Below are 23,290 nucleotides of genomic sequence, written 5' to 3' on the forward strand. Positions count from 1 at the left end.
GCTCAAAATAACATTGATTATTAACTGTATGTACACACATTTTCTCCAGTACACACAAACAAAGCTACAAATACTGCGAATGTGTGTTTTCCTACACATACAACACCATCACATGTCATAAACGTATAGCCTAGGTGTGTAAACAATTTGTTTAATCCTATGTTTTTTACATTAACTGTCCTGGTTCTGATGTGGTTTGTCTTTTCATGATATTCTCCCTTTTATTTGGACAGTCACACATTCTAAAGCTGTGCACTTTATTCCTGAGAGCGCTAATATAGACCTGATAATACCTTCTGTTTGGGCTTTTCCTGTCATTCTGTTTATTTTGTTGTTATTTTGTGTATTCATTTTCTTATTTGGTGTGTTTTTGTTGTTTTGTATATTTTTGTTGTAATTTTGTATGTTTTATAGAGAGCTATTTTTGGCTATAGACGGACTGTGTAATTGCATAGTGAGTCACTATGGGGCTTCAAAGATGAATCCAAGGCCTTTAAATGTTCCATCTTTCCCCCTGAAATACTGGAATATAAATGTAGGGTTGAGAATAAATCCAATTGCATTCATGGGTTCTCAAAATTCTTATGACTGTTTCATCCTACTAATATGTAGATGTCGTAGGGCAAGGCGGTATGACCAAAAATGTACATCACGGTATTTTACAAAATCCTAACGGTTTCACAGTGTATGACTGTATTTATTTATTTTTTTTATGAATAATCAGGTGTTCACAACATTTTCTACTGGTTGAGAGATGAATTACTGCAGTAGATTGACTTAGGATGCTCTATTTTACTGTCATGATAAGTGAATATTGTAGAATAATACAAGTTTGCAACAGCAGCCCAATGACTCTTTGCCACGCTAGCTTAGCTTTAGCATTAGCTTGATTTCTAGCTTTAAATGCTCCATACTCAGTGGTGTGGTGGTTTCTGGTGAATAAGGTAGCGTTTTGTTTGCAGCTCCACCAGGACTTATTTACGCATTATAGGAATTACAATTTGCGATCCTTTGCTCTTTTTTTTGTGCATTACTGCCGATATGCTAAGCTAACCATGCCTCCATGTCCGTGAGTGTTCTTCTGCTGTAGCAGAGGCATGCGCACGCAGACACATGCTCAATGCTCACATGCAGCTTCAGAGCTTTCAACTGTGTCTTTCTGATCCATTTACACGTATGATTTACACTGTAACTAAAACCAGAGCGCTACTGTTTACCTTCAGTATGAACCGGTATACTGCCCAGCCCTAAGATGTCATATTTATTTTTATTTTTAAGGTGTTATGACTGATATTGTTTGGTTGGATTACTTACGATGTTTGATTTTAAAGAAAGGCTGAAATTGTGAAAGTATAATGTGTTTAAATGGTGAAGTGCAATAGACTGTAGCATCTACTAACAGCGTTGTGTACAGGGCAGCCATATATAGCGAGAAACGGCTACTTGGATTAAAAACAACATATGAAAGTCCAAATTATTTTTGGTATTTTTTGGGGGAAATAAAAACCCAAATGAATACCCCAACAGTTGTCAGAGTATATATAACACTGGAACAGTTTAATTGCACTTTGTGCTCCTTAAAGGTTCGTCCTCTGTGGTCCATCATGGAGAGACAAATTGGTGTATCTTGCACCCGTATACTTGACTGGAGGAGGTGGGGGTTTGAAAGGAGGGGGCTTATCCATTCTGCAGAGAGTCAGTGAGATTATATACAGCATTCAGGATATGCACTCGTTAAAATTCATGCAGCTAATTGCATGCTAGATGTAGTAAATGATAAACTTTGTGGGAATTTTACCGTTTCTTTTTAATCCGTCTCCTGCAGAAAAATCCAACCACAGCCACGAGTAACAACACTGGAATAAGGATCAATGCAAGCAACTGACGACTCTGCCCAGAATCTATGAGGAAAACACACGAAAAAGAATAAAACCGTGTACGACACCAGATCCCAATTACAGTAGCTTTAAACATATTGAATGTGTTGTTACAGGGAAAGCGCAGTAAGTCACAATACCGAACTTTCCGCCTGAAGGCAGAAAAGTGGCTCGTAGCTCTCCTGTATCAAATAAGATATATATGTTTCTTTTAATGAGGATTTTACTTTGAAGATTCATCTCGCCCGAGGCAGAGAAAATCTTAAAACTGTGCTGGTTCCTCCTGTGATGAAGATGCAGATGGTATAAGGCGAAGAAAAAACAAAATGGTCGATAGTTATTCGTCAAGTTTCAGGCTTTTGTTGCGTTCAGCTTCACACAGAGGTTGGTTTCTGCTGCTTTCAAATAGTCTTTCATTCTATTCCAACCGTGTAACCTTTCCTCGGTATAACTAACAACACTGTTGGAAGTCTAATAGCATCAGCAACAGGGCAATTCTGAGGTGAACAGAAGCCAATGCAGGGCCTCAGCGAGACAGACTCGCTTTTAATAATACGTTTTAAAATTTTATTTGTGGAGGAAAGTGAGGGAAAAGAAGTGTGTTGGTCATAAACCTTTGTCCTCGTTGACTCGTACTTCATCCTTGATGAATGGCGTTCTGCCTCTGGTGCTCAGAGTCTGCGTCACGTCTGGTTTTGTATGATCGCCTGTGGTGCCCTGTGAGGTCACCGCCCACTCTGGACTCAATGGAACACTGTGATCTTGTGTTGAAGAATGTAATTCACTTTCATGAGTCGATCTATCCACTGTAGCACCATGATAGGATTTAGTCGGGCTGAGTAAGTGAGAAGTGTTAGAGTCCGTTAATGGGAAGGATGTAACACTGGATTGTGAAGAATTTGTCGGTGAGATTAGTCGTTCTACGCTGGTTAATGTTGCAGTGATCCTGCTTTCATTTCTAGCACTAACACTTGTGTTTATTTCCGGGGTGGAGGGCCTGGAGGTCGGTGACGTGGCCGGACTACTTTCTGTCGTATTGGTCACAGCCTGAGATGTCACCGGATCTGAAAACAACAAAATATGTATTATTAATTACTACATTGTGAGATTAGCTTTGATGTTGTCTCAGAAGAATTAAAGCCAAGTGTTTGTTCCATGAAAGGCAGGGGTGGGACTTTAACGCGTTAATTTAAAAAAAAAAATAAATAAAACGCATTTATCGTAATCTTTTTTTTTTTTTGTGCTCCAAACATTCTCATTTCACGATAAATGATAACCACAATCATGTTGTTTAAGCTTATTTATTGTTTTCATTGATTCAGTCATATACCAAAATCCATTTTAATTGGAAAAATTTTGCTTTTTTGTCAAATATTGTTATGCGATTAATTCAGATTACTAAAGATTAATGAATTACAAAGTCTGTAATTAATTAGATTTTTTTTAATCTAGTCCCACCATTAGTAGCATTCACTTTTATGTAAAGAGTGGCATGTACTGGGAAGCTAGCATAGCTGAGTATGTAGACCTAGTACCTGAATCCACTTTTTGGTGCATTAGAATTAGAGATGTTCAATATTAGCTTTTTTTTTTAACACAAATGTCCAACACTTAATTTCCTAGTTGTGATATCAACCTACCGGTAATTTTAAGTCATATTATTTTCATATATCAATTAAATTATGATGTTTTACATTAACAACATAAAACATCATCCCTGCAAAATAAAAAATAAAAACAATTTCAACTTCAGTTATGGAAAAACAACCTTATTTATTTGTAATATGTTGCCTCAAACAACAGAACATATCAGTTTGTCTATATTAATGGAAAAGTATTTTCCTCTAATAAAGTTTTTCATAATTTTCCTCAGGGATGGTTTGTAAGTTGTTCAAGTTTGTGGTTTTAGCAAGAAAATGTTGCATTCAACATATAAGGCAACAAATTCAGACATGGGAAAAATAATCAGATAAATATTGGCAGAAAAAAACTGATGGTGATGTCAACTGTAGTCGCATTTCATGCCAAATGTTGGCCTAGTTATAATCTATGTGCAGGGGTGGACTGGCCATCTGGCATACCAGGCATCGTCCTGGTGGGCCATCTAGCAGAAGTGGGCTGGTCATGTCCACTATTTTTTTTTTTTTTTTTTGAAGAGCAAGTGGAGGCAGACAGGTGACCAAAAATGGTCCAAAAGTGGCAAAAACAAAGCAAGAAAAAAGTTTAGCGTGACTAAAATTGGCCAAAAGCAATAAAGAGTTGCCAAAAAATGGGCACATAAAGAGGAACCAGGTGGTATATAGTGGCAAAGGGTAGCTTAAATGGGTAAAATGGGGAAAACAAGAGGGCAAATGTAGGGAAAAAAGGAAACAAGTGGTATTTATTGGGCAAAAGGTAGCTTATTAGGATGACAAGTGACCAAAAAATCAAATCAAGGGCAAAAATTGGATAAAAGTGTCAAAAAGAAACATGCAAAAATGGGTAAAAAATGATATGTATTGACAAATGGTAGCTAAAATCTGAAAAAACAAAGTTTAGAAAAGGAGCAAAAATGGGACAAAGGAAGTTCTAAAATGGGCAAAGGAAAAAAAGGGGGTTAAAGTTTCCCCCACTTAATAATGGCTTTTACATGGTGTCCTCTGATAAAGTAGTGATAATTTAGTGGTAATGTAATGTAGTGGGCTGTTCTGGATAGAAAATGCCAAGGCTGAATTTAGGTCCCAGTCCATTCCTGTCTACGTGTATAGTATTGTTTTAGTTTTCACCAGTGCTTCATGTTGGGACAGAATTAACATGACTTTCAAATGTTTTATATCTAAAAATTATTAAAGTTTTGAGCAAGTAACTGATTAGTTTAGCTTCTTAGCATTTCTTCCCCATTTCCTAAAAACAGAAGATTTAATGAGGATGGCTAATAAATAAACAACTAAATATGGATACAAGAGATAAATTGGTTTTATTAATATGCTATCACAATTTTGTTCATGATAAGTCCTCAACATTAAAATACAGTGTGTATCAGCGTTTTTCAGTAGATTAATTCTGAAACTGCTGCTGCTCTGAATTGCAAATTAACCAATGACATAACACCTAAATATTCAGTCCGAATGCATTTCTTTTAGTGAGAAAAAAATGCATAAAATTCTGCAAAATACAGTATGTAGCAACTTGCTATATATGCACTCACTTTTTATTTATTTATTTAAATGTCACTTACTAAATTACTTCTGTGATTTATTCAGTGTTTAAATATCATGTGGTACGACTGTCTGTCCATTACTTCTGCCCTATTTTAGTTATATTATAGTCCCGTATATGATTTCAAAGTATTTCTATTTTTATTTCCATCTTAATATTTATGCAAACCTTGTCTGATGATGCACATTTTATGAAATATCATGCAGTGAAAACCCTTACACGTCATGATTGACCCAAATATAAAAGTGCAATAATATCCTTCCAATATTTTAGACATTTTACTTTGAAGGTCAGTGTTTTTTCCCACCCTTACTACTTTATTGCATCCCTTCTGGCCATCACTAAAACTCACATATCTATTGAGATAATGCTGAATTCAGCTCATTCCGGTTCATTAAAAAAAAAAAAAAACTTTCAACTTTCCCATTTGTTGTACTGCTCCTCTGTGTCCAACAGACTGTGCTCTTACCACACGTCATTATTCAGAATGACGCTGAGGCTTTGTTTTGTGCCTTTTTGCCCTTTTGATTTGAAAGAAAGAGCAGGAAGCAAACATTGATTTCTGTGTGGAATTTCTCACGTCTTTGAATTGTGTGAGAAACATGCATATGAGATGAGATGAGATGAAAAAAAGAAGCTGTCTGGGGCTGGTTTTCCTTCCTGCCAGAGCACAGGCCTGTCATGCAACAACCATTGCTATGAAACCAAAACACAATTTTGAGGTTTTGGCATTTTTTTTTACTAATCAGTGAAGGATTTTTCGTGCAGCATCTCATCATATATTCACAACCAAATGCAATACCTTTCCCCACTTTTTATATTCTTGTAGTTTCAACCTTTTTCCTTTTTCCGCACAGCTAATTAAACTTTAAAATTGACTCAGCCACTCTACAATACGAGTGGTTCATAATCTTATGATTTTTTTTTTTCCAGTGCTGCTTGTTATGTCCCTCAGCTTCCTCGTCTTTCTGTGAGATTGTTAAACCATCCCTAAGGTGAGGATGAAACTGACTACACAATGTGGCAAAAAGCAGAGAAATAAACTCAGACACCCACTCGTGGTTACTTGCTGCACCGTCACGACCAACTCTTCCGTCAGATTGTGGTATCCTGTGACATGAAATGCATAGACCCCAGCATTCGCAGCCGTCACCTGCTCGAGCTTCAGAAATTCATTTTCCGATAACACCGTCCCGTTCTGCAGACAAAAAGAACAGGAAGTGACTCATGTATATGCATTTCCTATTGAAAATTGTTTTTTTGTTTTTTTTAAGTTCAAGTTTTGTACCTTAGTCCAACTATACTGTGTGTTAGAAAGTGACGCGTTACATTCAATGGTCATATTTTCACCTTGATAGAGTTTAACAACAGGACCAGTCACATTGCAGATGATACTGCTGTCTGGAGAGAACATATTAAAACAAATATTCACTTCAGTAAAACATGATACTATTTGCTTAAGAAAACATCATGATGCTGTACATCAGTGGTTTCAAACTCATTTTAGTGCAGAGGCCAAATACGGACCAATTTGATCTCAAGTTGGCCGCAGTTTAAAGGAATCCTCCACTGTTTTTACAAATGTGGCATAAAACCTTTAAAATGTACTTAGAAGTATTATGCCTAATAAAATGCATTATTTTGCACCATATTCGACTACTTTACCGATTTGGAGCCTTTGTTCCGCCATCTTGAAATTACGTGATTGATGATGTCACATGGCTTTTCCTGATTATTTAGAGCAAACAAAAGCAACACAAATAGTCATTTTGACCCAAAAAAGCTGCTAAATAATCTAAGAAGCAGGCAGAATGTTTCACATTCACGCCAACAGAAACAATGGGATGTTTACAGGCAAATGGGACCGTGTGATGTCATCAATCACGTGATTTCAAGATGGTGGATGACAGGTAAAATGGTAAAGTTGGCTCATTTTTAAAAGTTAATAAAAGGAATATAGTGCATAATAATGTGTTTTGTATAGATCTTCTAATAAGTTCATTTCGAAGGTTTTAGGCTACATTTGTAAAAACAGTGGAGTGACAGGATTGAGCCCCTGTAAGATCTCCACTTTATCTCCTTTGTTTAATGATGAAATGTATTTAATTTGGGGAAATTTTGTGGACTAATTTGAGGCAAATTGCTGGATTTCTTTTTTTTGACCATTTGGCCACCATGTGATATACTGTATGCATGGAAAAACTGTGAGATTTGCTAATATTGTAGAGTTTCATTGAATTTATGTATTTGAAGGGGCTGAGGATCATTTCAACTTTTTACTGCGGGCCTAATTTAAGTCTCTAAAGAGCCAGATTTGGCCCCCGGCCTTGAGTTTGAAACATACTGTACATTTTTCATGAATTAATTATGTTTGCAAATACAATACCTTTGACTGTCAGTTCTGTTTCACTCGTCAAAGTACCAAAAGGAAATGTTGAAATATAACATTTATAGAGCCCACTGTCCCATTCTGTTACTCCATGAAGATGTAGATGAGATCCAGCCACTTTTCCGCCATCCTTTATGATGTCCATTGTCACATTTTTCCAAAAAAGGTTGTCTTCGTTTCCTTGACTGTACAGTGCCATCTTGTTTTCCAAACCATTCTTTAACCACTCAATATTGTAAATCTGAAGATTAGGGTGTTGTTGTTTCACAAAGCAGGGTAAGGTAATATTCTGGCCCTCTACTGCTTCCTGTTTGTAATGAGCATTGTGGCATCCTGTCAGGTAAATCAAAGATAGCGTTAGGAGCAGAACAAGGTGAGGACACCAAATCACTTACACTTTGAAGATGATAATACTGCAGTTTAGAAATGCAAAGAAGATAAAATCATGCACTTTGTCATTCCACAAGCAAATATACAATAGCTGGCAAAATTGCTATAAAACACACTCATATGGATGTTTACCCCGGAATACCTTGGAAAACAGATGCAAAAAGCAGGAAGGAGAAGAGGGTTCCCGTTGCACTCACAGCCATGTTTGTGATCTTCTAACTGAGGTTAAAGACAGCGTGAGCCTGAATAGAGAACAGGATAACCTCTCGTTACAGGAAGTCACAGAAAGACAGTTAGTCATTTTCATGCTGTGCTGTGGCTTTGAGGTGAGAAGAAAAAAACAACAAAGAACTCATGCAAACGAGGCATTAAATGTGTTTGTTTTATCTTATCTTATTTGATTCTTTTTTTTTTTTTTTAACCTTTTTAATGTTTTACAATGTGTATTTGACCCATCCATCAACTGCAGGGGTGTCAAACTAATTCTTGCTCAGGGGCCAAATTCAGAGCAGTTTCATCTGAAGTAAGGCCGTTGATTTTAGGTGCATGGGAAACATAATATTCTGCCTTAGTTTGCCCTTCCACGTATAACTGCGATACAGATTGTGAACCTACAATAATATCCAAGCAATAAATGACATAAATTAGTCTGTGCAGGTTTTTAACTTTAAGATTTATTGGTTTTGTGACTTTTTTTGTGTAATTTATGGCAGTTTTGTGGGGTTATTTGTTTGAAAATTATAGGATTTTAGACCAAACTGAAAGTTCTTTCCACAATTTGTACCTGAAGGTGGTTGAACACAGACATGAAAATTGAAGAACAGTCATGTAGAGACAAAAACAGCTATAAGGGGGAATAAAGGAGAGAGATTTTTGGCGCCCATCCATAAAGTCAGCAAAAATGATGGTCTATTATTTATGAATCTGTGATAATTGCATTTGTCTCAATAGTATCCAATGTTATCTGGGAATTTTATTATTATTTTTTGCACCATATTATACAGTATATATCATAGTACATCTTAAAAATTGTGCAAAATGGTGGTGAAATAGGGTTTTAAAAACCACAGAAATTGGTTTAAAGTTGCAAATTAGAGTGGCCAAAAATGGACAGAAAAAGTGGTAAAAAGGGTTAAAAGTGTCAATATTGGCTTAAAAGTTGGAACAATTAGTTTAAACTGGCACATAATGGGCATGATAAATCATGAATGTGGTTAAATTGGCAAAACATAAGCATGAAATATGGTGAAAAGAGGTTAAAAGTGACAATATAGGGTCAACATATGCAACAATAGGTGGGAACAGTGATGGAAAGGATTTATAAATGCCTAAAATGTCTTGAAAGTGAAAAAATATGTGCAAAAAAGCCATTAAAATCTGATGGATAAGTTGCAGAAATGGGAGTAATGTTGCAAAAATGCATTAAAAGGAGCATAAATATGGCAAGAAAAGGTGATGAAAAATAAGCAAAAATCAGCTCAAATTGTTGACCCCAAGATTGAGAACCCCTGCTTTAAAGATATGTGACGTGATTTACTGTGACACTTATTGAATTCTTCTTTGCTAACTGGTAACTACAGTTATCAATTGAACTATTTATTAACATATTGGATGTGGCCACGAAATGATGGCAACTTGGATCACTTTAGCAACAAACCGTTTTCTTCAAATACTCAACTTTCCTCTTCCAGCTCGTGATAAGCTGTCACTGATGAGCTGTCTTTTCCATATTAATTAAATAAAGTCTCTAAGCATTAGAAAGAGGGAGAGAGAGGGGGGGAGGGGGAGGGCATGCGTACATACACACGCGCCCTCACCACACATAAGGTATTCATAATAAAAATATACTAAAAGAGCTAAATAAAACAAAAAACTAAATATTTATACAAAAGGTACACAAAACAACAACAAAAATGCATAAATACAGTATATACAAAATGACTCCAGAAACACAAAATTACAACAAAAACTGACAAAATAACTGTAAATATACACAAAAAGGCTCCAAAAACACACAAAATGACTTTCTGTAGATTTTGGTCTTTGCCTTAAACAAACAAACCACTAAAGCAGAGGTTCTCAACCTTGGGGCCAGATTCCTTCAAGAAACTAAGAATATCTTTTGAACAATTTGAGCCCATTTTTGCTTATTTTTACCCTTTTTCTCCAACTACTCCAAACGTGACATATTTTAACCTATTTTCATCTCTTTTTCTTACTATTATTTTCTTCTTTTTAATGCATTTTTGCTACATTACTCTAATTTCTACCACTTCATCACATTTTAGTGCCTTTTCTGCACCTTTTTTCCACTTTCAAGTCATTTTTGGCACTTATAAACCCTTTCCACCACTTTTCACCATATTTCATGCTTATTTTAGCCAATTTAACCACATTCAGGATTTCTCAGGCCCATTATTTGCCAATTTAAACTAATTGTTCCGACTTTTTAAATTACATTACCCCAACCCTTCTTTTATTTCTGACTAAAACAAGGATGTACTTGAAAATAAGTCTCTGATCCCTTTATTTTGGGGGTTTTGGGTTGAAAAGGTTGAGAACCACTGCTCTGAAGTGCTTACATTGCTACATTTTATGTAGAAATAATGACGCAGTGAAAACTGCTCATGTCTTGGTTGTCTGATTTATTGATGTAGTGAGAAGTGCTGTAACCTGCTCTTTACACTCTGCCCCTCCCTCCCTGACACACACACACATACACACACACACACACACACACACAGTCACATCACACTGGGGTCACGTCAGATCAGAAAGTCTCCAGAGCTGCTCGATACCCCTGTGACCTTAAGCAAAGAGTTCTTTTTGCAGCATATTTCACCACTATATTAATTGTGAACTCTCTCATCCTCCTCCTCCTCTCTCTCTCTCCAGTGTGTGTGTGTGTGTGTCTGTGCACACAGCTCTCACACAGTCTCAGCCCCATGTTTCTGCTCCGAGCATTTTGTTATCTCTGAGAACAAATGTGATTTTTTTGGAGCGATGTACTATTCAAATCTGGTCATGTTTCAGAGATTATCCGACTACAAACACGAAGCGCACTGAGTCCTCAAAGACGGATTCCTCAACCCCTACGAACATATTAATAATTTACACTGATCTTATTCTAAAGCCTGCAGGCTTTAAGGAACAGTGGTTATTAAATGATCTGGATGTGACGCTGTGATTCAAATCCTCTGTGACGTTAACAAATAATACATCTCTCTTTTTACTTTAAAGTTCTTGGAAAGCTTCGTTCCAATTCATGAAATGCCGATCTAGTGTGTTTGGCTGTGGGTGGAAGGAAGCGGACGTACACGGAGAGAAAACATCCATAATGTATTTATTTGTAGACGCTGAAGGTTCATGTTTTGCATGGGTGCATTCACGTTCATAAATGTCAGTTACATATTTATTTGTTAACTGTGTTACACAAAGAGAAAAAGACCTGTTTGGATTGGATGAATGCCACCAGTAATTAGGGGTCATTTTGTTGACAGAAAATATTGAAGTGACAATAACGAGACTAAGACTAATTAGAAATTGCAGGTGAACAAAAACTGGATCAAAAAAGACATTGATATTTTTGTCAAATAATAAAAACAACTATCAGTACATTAACATCCCCTATCAGGTTGATCAATGGTAATTAAAACTTTTAAATAAATTCAGAGGTGAAAGTATTGGATTACGAGTACTCGCGCTGCTATAACTGAGTACTTTTTTGACTATATTTCTAATTCAGTCATTTTTCTTGCGCATGGTTACAAATAATAGGAACAAATTGTAAAGTTTTAGTTTTTTCTTTTAAATATTACTGTCTATCGCCTACAAGCATGCATACTGTAGATTTTCTGACTCGTCTAACTTTGAATCAAAGTTTGAATCATGTAAATGATTGTGTGCGATGATGATATCACATCATATCGATGGCAGGCTTGTGAATGGAATGGAAATCGTATCGTGACAGACTTTGTGATATCGGCAAACATCGTATCGTCGTCCAAATATATCGACATCGTATCGTATCGTGATGAAGCTGGTGATTTACAACCCTACTCACTAGTAGTCTTTGATATAGTCTTTCTCAGTTTTTGCCTTTTGAATTACACATTAAGTGTTTCTCACTTAAACTCAAAGGTAATGTCACGTTAAATCAATAACACACAGTTTGGGCTGATATCTTTATCTAAGGTTTTTACCTTTTTGTTCTCCATCTAAGGTCTTGTTAGTAGATTATTTATGTCAACACCCACTCTTACAAGTATAAAGGATGTTCCATTTGTGTTCTTTTTCAGACAATCAGCTGACTTGTACTGTGATTGTCTCCTTGGTTCTTTCATTAAAACCAAGTAAATTGCAACCAAAAAGCATATTTCTCAGTGTTTTCTTTGTGACTCGTACATGGTGGGTGTGTGTTTTTTTTCTCATATAACACTTTGCATTTGCAATAAATCATCAAATTTAGCACAAAGGAGAATTCCCATTCTGGATTGTCGGTTGAAAAAAAAAAAAAAAAAAAAAAAACTGGCCTAAAGGTGGCGCTACAGCAAGCCTCTAAAGTTGAAGAAACATTTATTCATTTAACCCTATTGCAAATTATGAAGTTTTTTTTTTTTTTTTTTTTAACTGTGAAACCTGATAAACAATATTTTTGCTAAATTGAAACCAAACTTGCAACACAGCACTTTCAGACTATCCTACAATTTACACAGATATCTGATTTATCAAACTTTTAGCCTCCAGTGCATCAAAATGTTTGACTGTAAACAGTAATGTATGTAATAGTAATGTAACAGTAATTTTAAATTTCAATGAGTCGATGCTAAAATTATTTTCAGTTTTTCACGTATGGAGCCAATAAATCATTGTTAAAAACAAATTACCAACATCTACATGTTGTCTGGATGCAATATGTTTATTTTTGGATTTTGTCTTGATAAATAACTTATTGACAGCTGTTTGTTTGTCATCTGCCTTTATACGCTAACAGCTGCTGTCTTGTTTGTGCTGCAGCTATAACTGTTATACACTTCGTCATATATTATAATATTGTTTTTCCCCAAATCCACACAACCAGGTTGCTTGTGCGGCAGTTTTTATTTCCACTTTCAAGCTTCAATTCCAAAAGAAGGACACACCATAATAGTCTGGAAAGATGTTGGACTTGAACAGGTGTGGACATGAAGTGTGCAAAGGTTGTAAATTGACAAATAAAAAAGTGTGTCATCAATACACAAAACTTTCTGTATCTCACTGATCAGTGTTTGGAGAAAAGGGCTCTACAATTCCAGTTCATCAACAATGACAGTTTTCTTTTTCAGAAAACCTACCGTGCTTTTGTCATTCTTCGGTTTTTCTCATCACTCGTGGTGTGTGAAAAATAGTTCAGAGTTTTCTTGAAGAATTGAAAGGATGAAAGGAAAATCAGCGCCGCGGTGACGTGACAACCTCAAACAGTAAAGATTTCTAAAGTAAGACATTTTGTAGATTGTGAGGAGTTGGAAAAAGCGAGCCATTGTGTTGGATGGAGAGAGAGAGAGAAAAAAAAAAAGGAGTTTCAATACATGTCGGGTGTTAGCACAATACGCCCCGAAATGAATGAATTATAATGTTGAATGGAGTGTGGGGGTGTAAGGTGGGATCGCAAAAGCACAACTGTTATTCATTCATTCACCCACTAAAAAGAAAAGAGCTGCAAAATCCAACTGATCACACACAATAAGTGAAGATAACATTTAAATCATTTGATTCAAAGTTAGACGAGTCAGAAAATCTATAGTCTGCATGCTTGTAGGCGATACACATTATTATTTAAAATTTATAACAATTGCATTCGACACAGAGCCCCAAAACAAACCATCAAATGACCAAAAAGATGGAATACAAAGCACAATAACTCATAAGCCCTTCCAAGAAAATTGTTTTCAACAGTTTAACTTAACATATCTAAAAAAACATATTGATAAAATTAAATGGAAGTTTGCATCACTTTCTGTTTAAGACTCTGCTGTTTTCACAAGACTGGCCAGAGAGCTCATATTAAAGCCATAGATGGATATGCACTGCAGGCTGTCTTTTAAATGGCCCATGTTACTCTAAATGGACTTTTATGTGCTTTAAACATCATAAAGTGCTATTAGGGCTTCATACACATGCCCAAAGTGTTTTTTTCATTGATTCCCTCAATCGTTAGTTAGAGGGTGATTTGCTCCTTTCTTACTGCAGGGCGAGCCCAAACACCCCACTCCAATTTGATGACTCGTTCCCACTTTGATGACTGAGCTGGAGAAGCCGCGCCTCCAGGAAGCTCTCTGCCATGATTGACATGTAAACAGACACGCCCACCAAGGTGAGCATTTCAGCGTCCTGCGCACAGTGCTATGTATGTATTTTCTACAGTCTATATATGTACTGGCAAATGCCCCGCCCCCACGCTCTGTCTTGTGTTTATAAAGCAGCATGAGCTCGGCTACGGAGTGGGTGGGAGGAGGGCGGGCCATCCTCTGGCCCTACCACACCGTGCGGGGAGGAGGAAGTCAGTGTCCCGTCTATAGACACGCCCACTCATGAATATACATAAGTAGGCCTCAAATCAGCCTGTTTGCTGCTCAGAAAGTGACTTTTCAGAGGCTAAAACTCTGGAAAACAGGCGAGTTTGGGAAAAATAAATAATTCTTAAACAAATGGAGATGGGTGAAAAATGACATGACATGGGACCTTTAAAATATCATTTTTTGAGCTGATACTTCCTACATATCCCCTGTAGATTAAAAGAATAGCTCTATTAAACAAAGATTAAAAGGTGAAGGAATGATTGTAACAGGACCTGGATTTGTGAACGCAAAAAAGAAATGGCATGGAGCCATTTTTCTCCAGTGGTGATTTTTAATGTATTGATGCTCTATGTAAATATGATAATTAACAGAGAGCAGCAATCAAAGCCTCATTCCAGAGGCAGTGGGTGTCACTGCACACACACAGCTCTGGATGGACTATGAAAGGGTGGCTTCTTGGTATAATTCTAAATTACATTATTTAAAATAGGTGCAGTGGAAACTAGAAAGAACGAGTACATGTAGCCAGGAGAGAGAGAGAGAGTGGGCTAGCCAACAACAAAGCTCTTCATAAAGCCAGATCTTTTTCTGAGTAATTGTAACATGTCTGTGTGATTGTGAGTTGCTCAGTGGACACAGATACGCAGGCATCTTTTATTTCCTTAATCCATATTCACGGTTCTTTCACACACCACACACACTCGGCCAGTCTGACACTGTAGCTGTGTTTCTATTACAGATTTTTGCAAAATAAACGCGATATTTCTAAATGTCGACAAAGTATAAATGTGCTTTGAATGTGTTTCCATTGATTGTTGTTTTGGGCAGGCGCCTCGTAACTCCCGTGAAATCTCATCCCGCGAGACTTCGCTGCAGAAAGATGGACACTCAGAACCACCTTATAACACTGTATTCCTTTGTTGTTTCACGTCTAATGTGGCAGTAATCATTTTTATGTATAATGTTAAGAAATGTCCTCGTCTCCTTCTGTTTACACGTACAGTGCCATTTTTTCTCGGAAAGAAGTAGTCATGTAACCAGGTACCTCACATTATGTGACCAGGTACTATGGGGTAGAACAGACTATTTGACTTTAGCGTTGTCTCACGACTCTGTCCACATGACGTCGACTAGTTGCAGTACCTGACTTTTGCCCAAGATGGCGCCACAACACAGCAAACGAGGGCCCTAGTACCCCTGCACAGCAAGGTAGCACATTATCAAGTGTTTCTTGCTCCTTCCTGGTTTGTGCTCAAACTGCAGCTGGTAGGCAGATACTACGGCTAATATACATGCTAACGTTAGCTGTAGTGGTAACATGTCTCTGTGTTAAGCAGATCTGGAAAACATCAGCAGCGCAAGATGGAGGCTCCGTTAGCAGGGGAAGACCGCTGTTTTGCCAAAATCTGTGACCCGAAAAAATTTGTAACCGGAGGTGGCGACAGTTCCAACACCTGCGGCTACTCAGCGGACATTTACTCCCCCCTAAACACGTTTGTAATTCTTCTCCAGTCTGCATTTACTTCACCCACCGAAGAGTTATGTTTAAATAGCTCCTTAATAGCTACAAAGGGGTTCATGCAGTTGACGTAGCACTCTTCTTCTCTACCGCAGAGAAGCCACAGCGGTCAAAATTTTTTTCGGGTCACGAATTTTGTCACAACACTGGCTTCGGTGAAGGAAGCTGAAGCTACTGTAAAAACAGCCCAAATAAAGTCTAAACTCCCAGCTCTGAAGAAGTCTCGGGGCTTAACAGTTACCGTAGACTCACGGTAGGCCAAGTAGCAGTGTTCCTAGGTTTACTTAGCTTCTATAACTTGTCCCGTGTCCCAGGGGCTAAAGGTGTTGTGCCAAAGTCTATAAATTAAAAAAAAAAAAACACCCAGTGTCAGTGTCCTGACTTTGGGGATTATTAAAAGGCCAGCGCCGGAGGACCTCAGGGTTCAGGAAGGTTCATATGGTAAAAGCAGATCTGAAAGATAAGAAGGCTTCAAGTGATAAAAACCTCATTTTTGAATATGCGGGATGAAAGTGATCTCAAAGTCTAAAATAACGCCCAGGTTTTTAACTTGTGTGGAGGAAATTAATGATGCTGTTTGAAGTTTAGGTAAAAATTTCTCTCTCTGGGCCTCAGGACCGAGAACTAAAACATACTTTTTGTCCTGAATGAGCTGGAGATTTGATATCTAAAATACATTTAAAAAGAGCATCCATTGGACTGGTGTCATCAGGACATTTTCTAAAATTTTGCTGAAAAATGGTAAGTTGGATATTGGTCGATAATTGTTGAAATCATTAAAATCTAAATTGGTATTCTTCAGAAGGGGCCTCATCACTGCTGCTTTAAAGGCTGCAGGGAAGGTTCCCTGTCTGAAGAGAGCAGTTCACAATGTTCAAAAGTTCATCCCTGAAAGATCCATAAAATGTTTTTAAAAAATGAAGTCGGGATTGGATCTAAGACATGTGGCGGGTTTTACTGGAAAAAACTGTCTAGTGTTTCCTCAGGCAAAAAAAGATAGACACTCAGAACTGTTAAAAACCATGTTATGATTTGATCAAATATTACATCTGAAAGCCTCATATGCTACTAATAAGAGGGCAGGGCAAGCACATTCAGGCTTGCCATTGGCTTTTGAAATTAATACAACCAATCAGGGTGCGTGATTTTGTTATAATCCCTCCTACTTCAATTGCATTAGTTCTACTTGTACTACTAGTGAATCGTTTGGCAGTGTACTAGTAGTAAAAGGGATTTCATAGATCTACTCTGTTTCCAATATTCCCCGTGATTTTAGAAGGAAATAAAAATACTTCTATTCAAATGCAATTTCAGCCTTTTTACTTTTTTTTTTTTTTGACTAAATGAAGTACGATAGATAATAAAATTATCTAATAAAAAAGCCACTTTAACTTATGCTCAAACAGCTTTCCATACACCAAGGGCCTGGATTCCGAAGCTGGATAAATCTATCCGGGATATCGCTCCGTTTACCAGGCTTCACCTACGACCCAAACATTCTCCGTCACAGAGCAGCTGTACTACTAAGCTGGTTATCAACACGTTAACTTAAGCCAGGTGTGTCTAACCTGGCTGAGTGCTTGCTCATAGAAAAGGGGTGGAGTTTGCAGCATCTGACCAATCAACATTGTAGCGTTACTAGCCATTTTGGCTGGTGAAGAATGAAAGAAATACCACTGCGTCTGTTTGAATCGGCAGGCTGCAGAAACGATGTTGCAACATTGTTGCCAGATTGGGCTGTTATCTGCCGAGAAATTTGAGGGTTTTCGTGTGTGTTTAGACTGTAAAATGTAATGTGTATCTGTTAACACTGCTGGTTGTACTAATCTTACATTTCCCGAGAACACTATGTTGTGACGTGTCATACAACAATTGGCTACGTACTTACGTTAGCGTGACTTCTATCGTTATCGGAGGAGTCAGACGGAATGATGATTTCAAATTAGTTAGGAACAGACGTGGATATATTTATTGGGTGTTACAAGCTTACCTTACAAAAGAAGATTTGCACTTTTCCCACTATGTCAGACTCACCACCAATAAGTGAAAATCCATTTTCAAAGGACCCGGTGCGCACCGGGCACGAGCACGAGCACGTACGACGGCCTTTCGTAAACATAATTGATAATTAGGAGGACCAATAGTCTTGATGATCCACCCGGAAGCTAAACATCGTCTACAATACCTTTAACTTTGTTTATTAAGTTATGAGAATATACTTTATAAAAGGTTTGCTTCTCAGACACACCCAAAGTTCCATATTGCACCTTTTAGGCATTGTTACAACATTGTTTTTAAATTAAATGTATATATATATATATATATTTTTTTTTACCATTTTAATATATTTCTGCAATTAACTAAATTACAAACTATTAAAAAAAACCATCAATGCTTAAATCTAATCTGTGGCACTCATAATGTAGTTTATTTTTGCTGTAAAATAAAATTGACTGGTCTAAAATCTGGTTGGCTAACATTAATAATCTTATAGCCATGCTGGCTGGTGAGCTAAAAAGTTAATTTAAGAACTGGAGCAGACAATTATTCCTAAAAAATATGAAGAATTAAAATCTATAATCCTGGTCAAAAGCAACAGTGTTTTTGTAGCAAAAGCAGGAAGACAATATAAATATGTAGCTAAAATTGCGTTTTGAGCTCATGAAACTGCGGCTAGAACAAAGATCTTCAGTCTACTCTTCATGACAAAAGGTGTTTGCTTTCCCTAAGTAAATTCATAGTTTTTTATTGAATTTATAAACCACTTTCAATTGGCGATGATGGCCTCTCTGTTTTTCAGGCTTTCACACTGCCACTAGAAAGAGATTTAGTAAATTTGTTTGGATGCACCTTTGGCCTTTAGCACGTTAATAAAACATATAGTCACTTAAAAAGACAGAATAGCAGGGTAATGGAATTGCAAACAGTGCATCTTAAAGTAGGCAGCTTAAAGTTTCTTTGTTGTGAATAAATCCTCATGAAACTGAGGAAGAAGAGACGTGAAGCCAAGTCTTACAATATCGCAACCACATTCTACAGTCAAACTTTTGGTGCTTTATGTCTTCCCCTCAGATGCCCTTTCTCTGCCCTGAGGTTCTTCATTGATGAAAGCTAAACTTCTTTCTATGACAAAACTCTTAACAACCCAACATATTGTCATTATCCAGGGTGCTGGATTCTTTCAGAGCACCTAGTAGTGGAAAATAGCTTCTCTGAAGTAAGGTGGCTAATGTCATCAGTTGAGAAACACCAAGCCTCTTAAGACTCTAATGGACAACAAACAGCCATATAATGTTTCCAGCACCTTTTCTCCTCTTTTCAGTTTTACAACCATTGAATTTCAATGTATGTTCAATCACACTGCTTCCATAAAGCTCATCTCGAGCAGCAGCAGCAGGACGTAACGTTGAAGCACCCTATTTATCTCGCAAAAAGGCTGGATGAAAGCTACTGAGATGGGATCAAGTCACACTTTCTTAACTAATTACAGGGTTAGCATTGGATGTATGTTGTGGTTCTGTGCTTTGTTCCATTTAAGGGTAATAATGGATATGCAGATTTAGTATAATCTACTACCGTTTTGATTGCTACAGTCCTTTGCTGTCTGTATTAGCACTGTATTATCTTGCTTTATCTGTTTACAGATGTATGCTTATTCATTTCGGACATAAACATTGGTTGTTAATTGTTTCATAGATTATTTAACAAACACTATTTTACTATTGGGAACTCCGTAGCTTCTGGGCCTTCTAATGTTTTTTCTGCTGCTAGTGCTGTACTCAAGATGTCACTATCTGAGTGTAAATGGCATACTCTCATTATTATCACATTAATGAAGTTGAAGAATAGCAGGAATCCTGAATATAGCCATTTGAAGTCCGAGACAATACTAAGACCTTCATTTTGTGTGTTTTTCTGTTGTTCTGTGTATGTTTGTTGTCGTCTTGTTCATTATGAGGCTTTTTGTGCTTTTACGTTGTCCTTTTGTGTATTTTTCCTGTAAAATATATGTTTTCTGGAGTCCTATTGTGTATTTGTGCTGTCATTTTACGTTTTTTGGAGTAATTTTTGTGTATTTCTGTTGTCGTTTTGCTTGTTTGTTAGTACTATGGGTTTGCAGAGTCATTTTTTGTGTTTTTCTTGTTTGTTTGTTTACTGTTGTTGTCATTTACTGTAATGTCATATTTTTTTTGAGTCAATTTGTGTATTTTTGTTGTCGTTTTGTGTTATTTGGAGTAATTTTGTCTATTACTGTTGTCGTTTTGGCCTATTTTGTAGTAGTTTTTGACTGTATTTTCCTGCAATGATGTAATTCATTCTTTTTATTTTTAATGTATTTTATCTGCTAGTATATGCAATTGCACAGATGCCCCATTTTTTTGTGCACACTAATATAACTGTAATTATCTCATGGGAAGATGTAACCACAGAATTCATCATAATTCGTTCATAATTCATGATCACCCCATCGATGTCCCTCCATGTTGCTTACAGTTTATCACCTGAATAGAAGTTTTCTTTACCAGGACCTGGAGAATGTTCAGCTCTGCCTTGATGAGGGTCTATTTAAAGCCTTGTCATGTGACATACAGTATGTGTTAATTATTTCCGTGTACCTTATGGCAGAGTATATTCTGTTCATGGCAAATGATGTGTATGAATCAGTTCATCTCTACATTAATCTCACAAGATTTGATGAACATCAAGCCACAGTTAGATGGTTAGATTAGATTTTTGTGTGTGTAACATTTCATAATACAGTGACAACAGAAGTCAAGTAATTTGTTCCATTTGTACATCCATCTGTAAATAATCTATTACTGCATGGAAAACAAATGAAAGCCTTAAGGCTGGAACTGTATTTATCAAACAGAGAAGGACCAGAACAATATGTTCAACACCACATCAACACCGCAATGTTCATTATTTGGACTTTTATCATGAAAATGTAGTTATAAATAAGAATGGTGAGGATATTTAATGTAAATGTGCATAGAAAACATAAACACTACTGTCTAAGCACGCAGCTGGAATTCAGCAAAGTCGATATCAAACTCAGAAAACCTTCCCTCTACATTTTTAGTTCCAGGAAAAAGCTTTTTGTCAGGTTTTTTTTTTTCTTTCTTTCTTGGTTCATTCCTTGGAGACATTTGCCTTCCTGGTTTCTCTGGATCTTTTTCTTTTTTCAGCCTACCTGAAAAAATGTCCCTTTTCTGAAATACATCCAGTCCGACTCAATTTTCCTTTCATTCTTCTGAGCATCCTTCACAGAAGCGTGATGGCTTTTCTTCGGTCCGTGATCCATTTTGCTGTTTTTCGGCTTTCCTCTAGGCCTGTCAAAAACCTTGAACTTGCGATGGCTTTATTGTAGTTCTTTCCACCTGCATTATCCAAAAACTACTACTTCTGTCTTCTGTCATCTAGTCACCTTTCCTTAACCCTAGACCACGTGCAAACATACAAATGCAAATGAATGAAAATGATGTAAGTATGAGTGTCATGGTTCTCTTGGTAGCTTCAGCATCGTCTTTGACGTCTTTTAAATGATGGTTGTTCCATTCCCTAAAACCCATTTTTTCCTTACAGGCACGTTTTTGGGCAATTTTCACCCAAACTTACGCCCAATAAACCAATGCAAATAAATCACCGTGGCACCCTCGAAAAGTAACAACCAAAATAATATCTTAAAAGTGACAAAGAGCAAACATCAAAGATGCTAAAATTAGTAACACCATCACGAATGCTGGGTGATTTTTTAATAAAAAGTACTAGTCATCAAAATATAGTACTTGTTATTGGTATATTACTTTGTGTAATAGTCATTTTTGTCATGTCTGCTCATATTTTGATGATGAGTGTTTTTTTATTCTGTGTATTGATTTGGTAAAAAATCACCTGGTGTAACTGATGGTGTTAGCGATAGGGTTAAACGCGTGAAAGGGGAAAGAATGTGAAATGGATACAAATTCTATCAATGTACAATAAAATCTGTGTAATATGTAATGGTTTCATTCATTCAGACAACTTTTTTCAGGAAATTTACTTAGATTTCCTGACATGTTTCAACTGTCAACTGTCAGTCTTCCTCAGAGGCATCTACTGATTGCTTTCATGTGTGAATTGTATGTGTGAATACTGAAAATCTATGCGTGATTTGATAAAACTACCCATGATATGTATAATAATATCAAGAATTACCAAGAATTTATGTAAACAAAGTAAGCTTTGGTGAAAAGTAACCCAACATTATTGACTATAATTAATATGATTAAACATAAAGTACACCTGGTGCTTATCGGAAATGTAGTGGTGGACAACTTGGACACTTGGTACGGCCTAAAAAAAACCAGAATAAAAGAACATTGGTATTGGAACGGTGTGTCCCATTCAAACTTCTTTCCCAAAATGCCAAGCTGCAGCATTAGATTTTAAACAAGGGATTTTTTTCGACTATATACTATAAGTATGATTAAGATGATGAGCGTTGCCACTGAAGTTTCCCAAGATGCATTTCGAACCTACAACGACAAAAACCTGAAGCACACTGAGGCTAAATATCTCTGTGGATTCTCCACCTTTGAAAGTTCTGAAAACATTTTTAGTGGAAAGTGACCAAGTAGAATATCAACATGTGCTCATTTGATCCATGAAACTCGTTCCAACATTTTGCATTTTACACATTGTCCGCCATTTACTATTGACGAACTTCTGATTAACTTCAAAACAAGAGTCCTATGGACAAAAGTGTGAAAAAAACTAATGGAAAACAAAAAAGAGATGCTTTTGTTTTGAAAGGGGATGTTTGGTTTTTAGCTTGAAGCCGGTGTCACGTACTTAAAATACTTAAAAAATGTCCCCATATAGTATACATTTGCGTATTTCTCACGTACTCTTTTTTTTTTTTTTTTTTTTTTCTTTTTTTTTTTTTCGGGGCAGTTCCTGGGTTTGCAGTAGCGGTTTTTGCACATACACTGGTCTACGATGCACTGGCACGCCTTGGGATATGGGATAAAACTCATACTGGGCTTAACTTTAGACACGTTGATCCCAAATACCTGCTTTAGGTATTACCATTCACTCCTTGCCTCTGTCCACAGCCACCACCTTTATAGCTAAGCTTCACACTTGTCACCACACTGGCTTGATTACACAACATAATAAGCACAATATTTTTCTACTACAACTTCACATCTCACTCTCACTGTAAAATAATCTATTCTTCCCCACCCTTTCGATTTCCTACCTTGAGTCTCTCCTCCCTGCTCCCTTCCCCCTCTCCCTCCACCTAGGTGTAACACTGCTCTCCCTTTTTATATCCTCCCTATAATAAAATATTTTTTACCCTTCCTTAGGGAGGGCT

At 36.9% G+C, this 23,290-nt stretch overlaps 1 protein-coding gene across 3 annotated transcripts; it reads right to left on the bottom strand.

Moving 5' to 3' along the window:
- Positions 1-930: 930 nt before the first annotated feature.
- LOC114475921 (T-cell surface protein tactile) lies at positions 931-8,094 on the bottom strand. Of its 3 annotated transcripts, none has more exons than XM_028467125.1 (7): positions 7,997-8,094; positions 7,462-7,797; positions 6,364-6,476; positions 6,132-6,273; positions 2,492-2,941; positions 1,799-1,901; positions 931-1,686 (listed from the first exon to the last, which is right to left on the bottom strand). In XM_028467125.1, exons 1-7 carry the CDS (start codon positions 8,055-8,057, stop codon positions 1,578-1,580), a joined length of 1,314 nt encoding a protein of 437 aa, XP_028322926.1. In that variant the 5' UTR covers positions 8,058-8,094; the 3' UTR covers positions 931-1,577. The 3 variants fall into 3 exon arrangements, with proteins under 3 accessions (XP_028322926.1, XP_028322929.1, XP_028322928.1); XM_028467128.1 differs by having other exon boundaries at positions 8,052-8,074; XM_028467127.1 differs by having other exon boundaries at positions 7,987-8,064.
- Positions 8,095-23,290: the final 15,196 nt, after the last annotated feature.

Source organism: Gouania willdenowi, chromosome 14 (assembly GCF_900634775.1).
Source record: "Gouania willdenowi chromosome 14, fGouWil2.1, whole genome shotgun sequence".
Lineage (NCBI taxonomy): Eukaryota > Metazoa > Chordata > Actinopteri > Blenniiformes > Gobiesocidae > Gouania > Gouania willdenowi.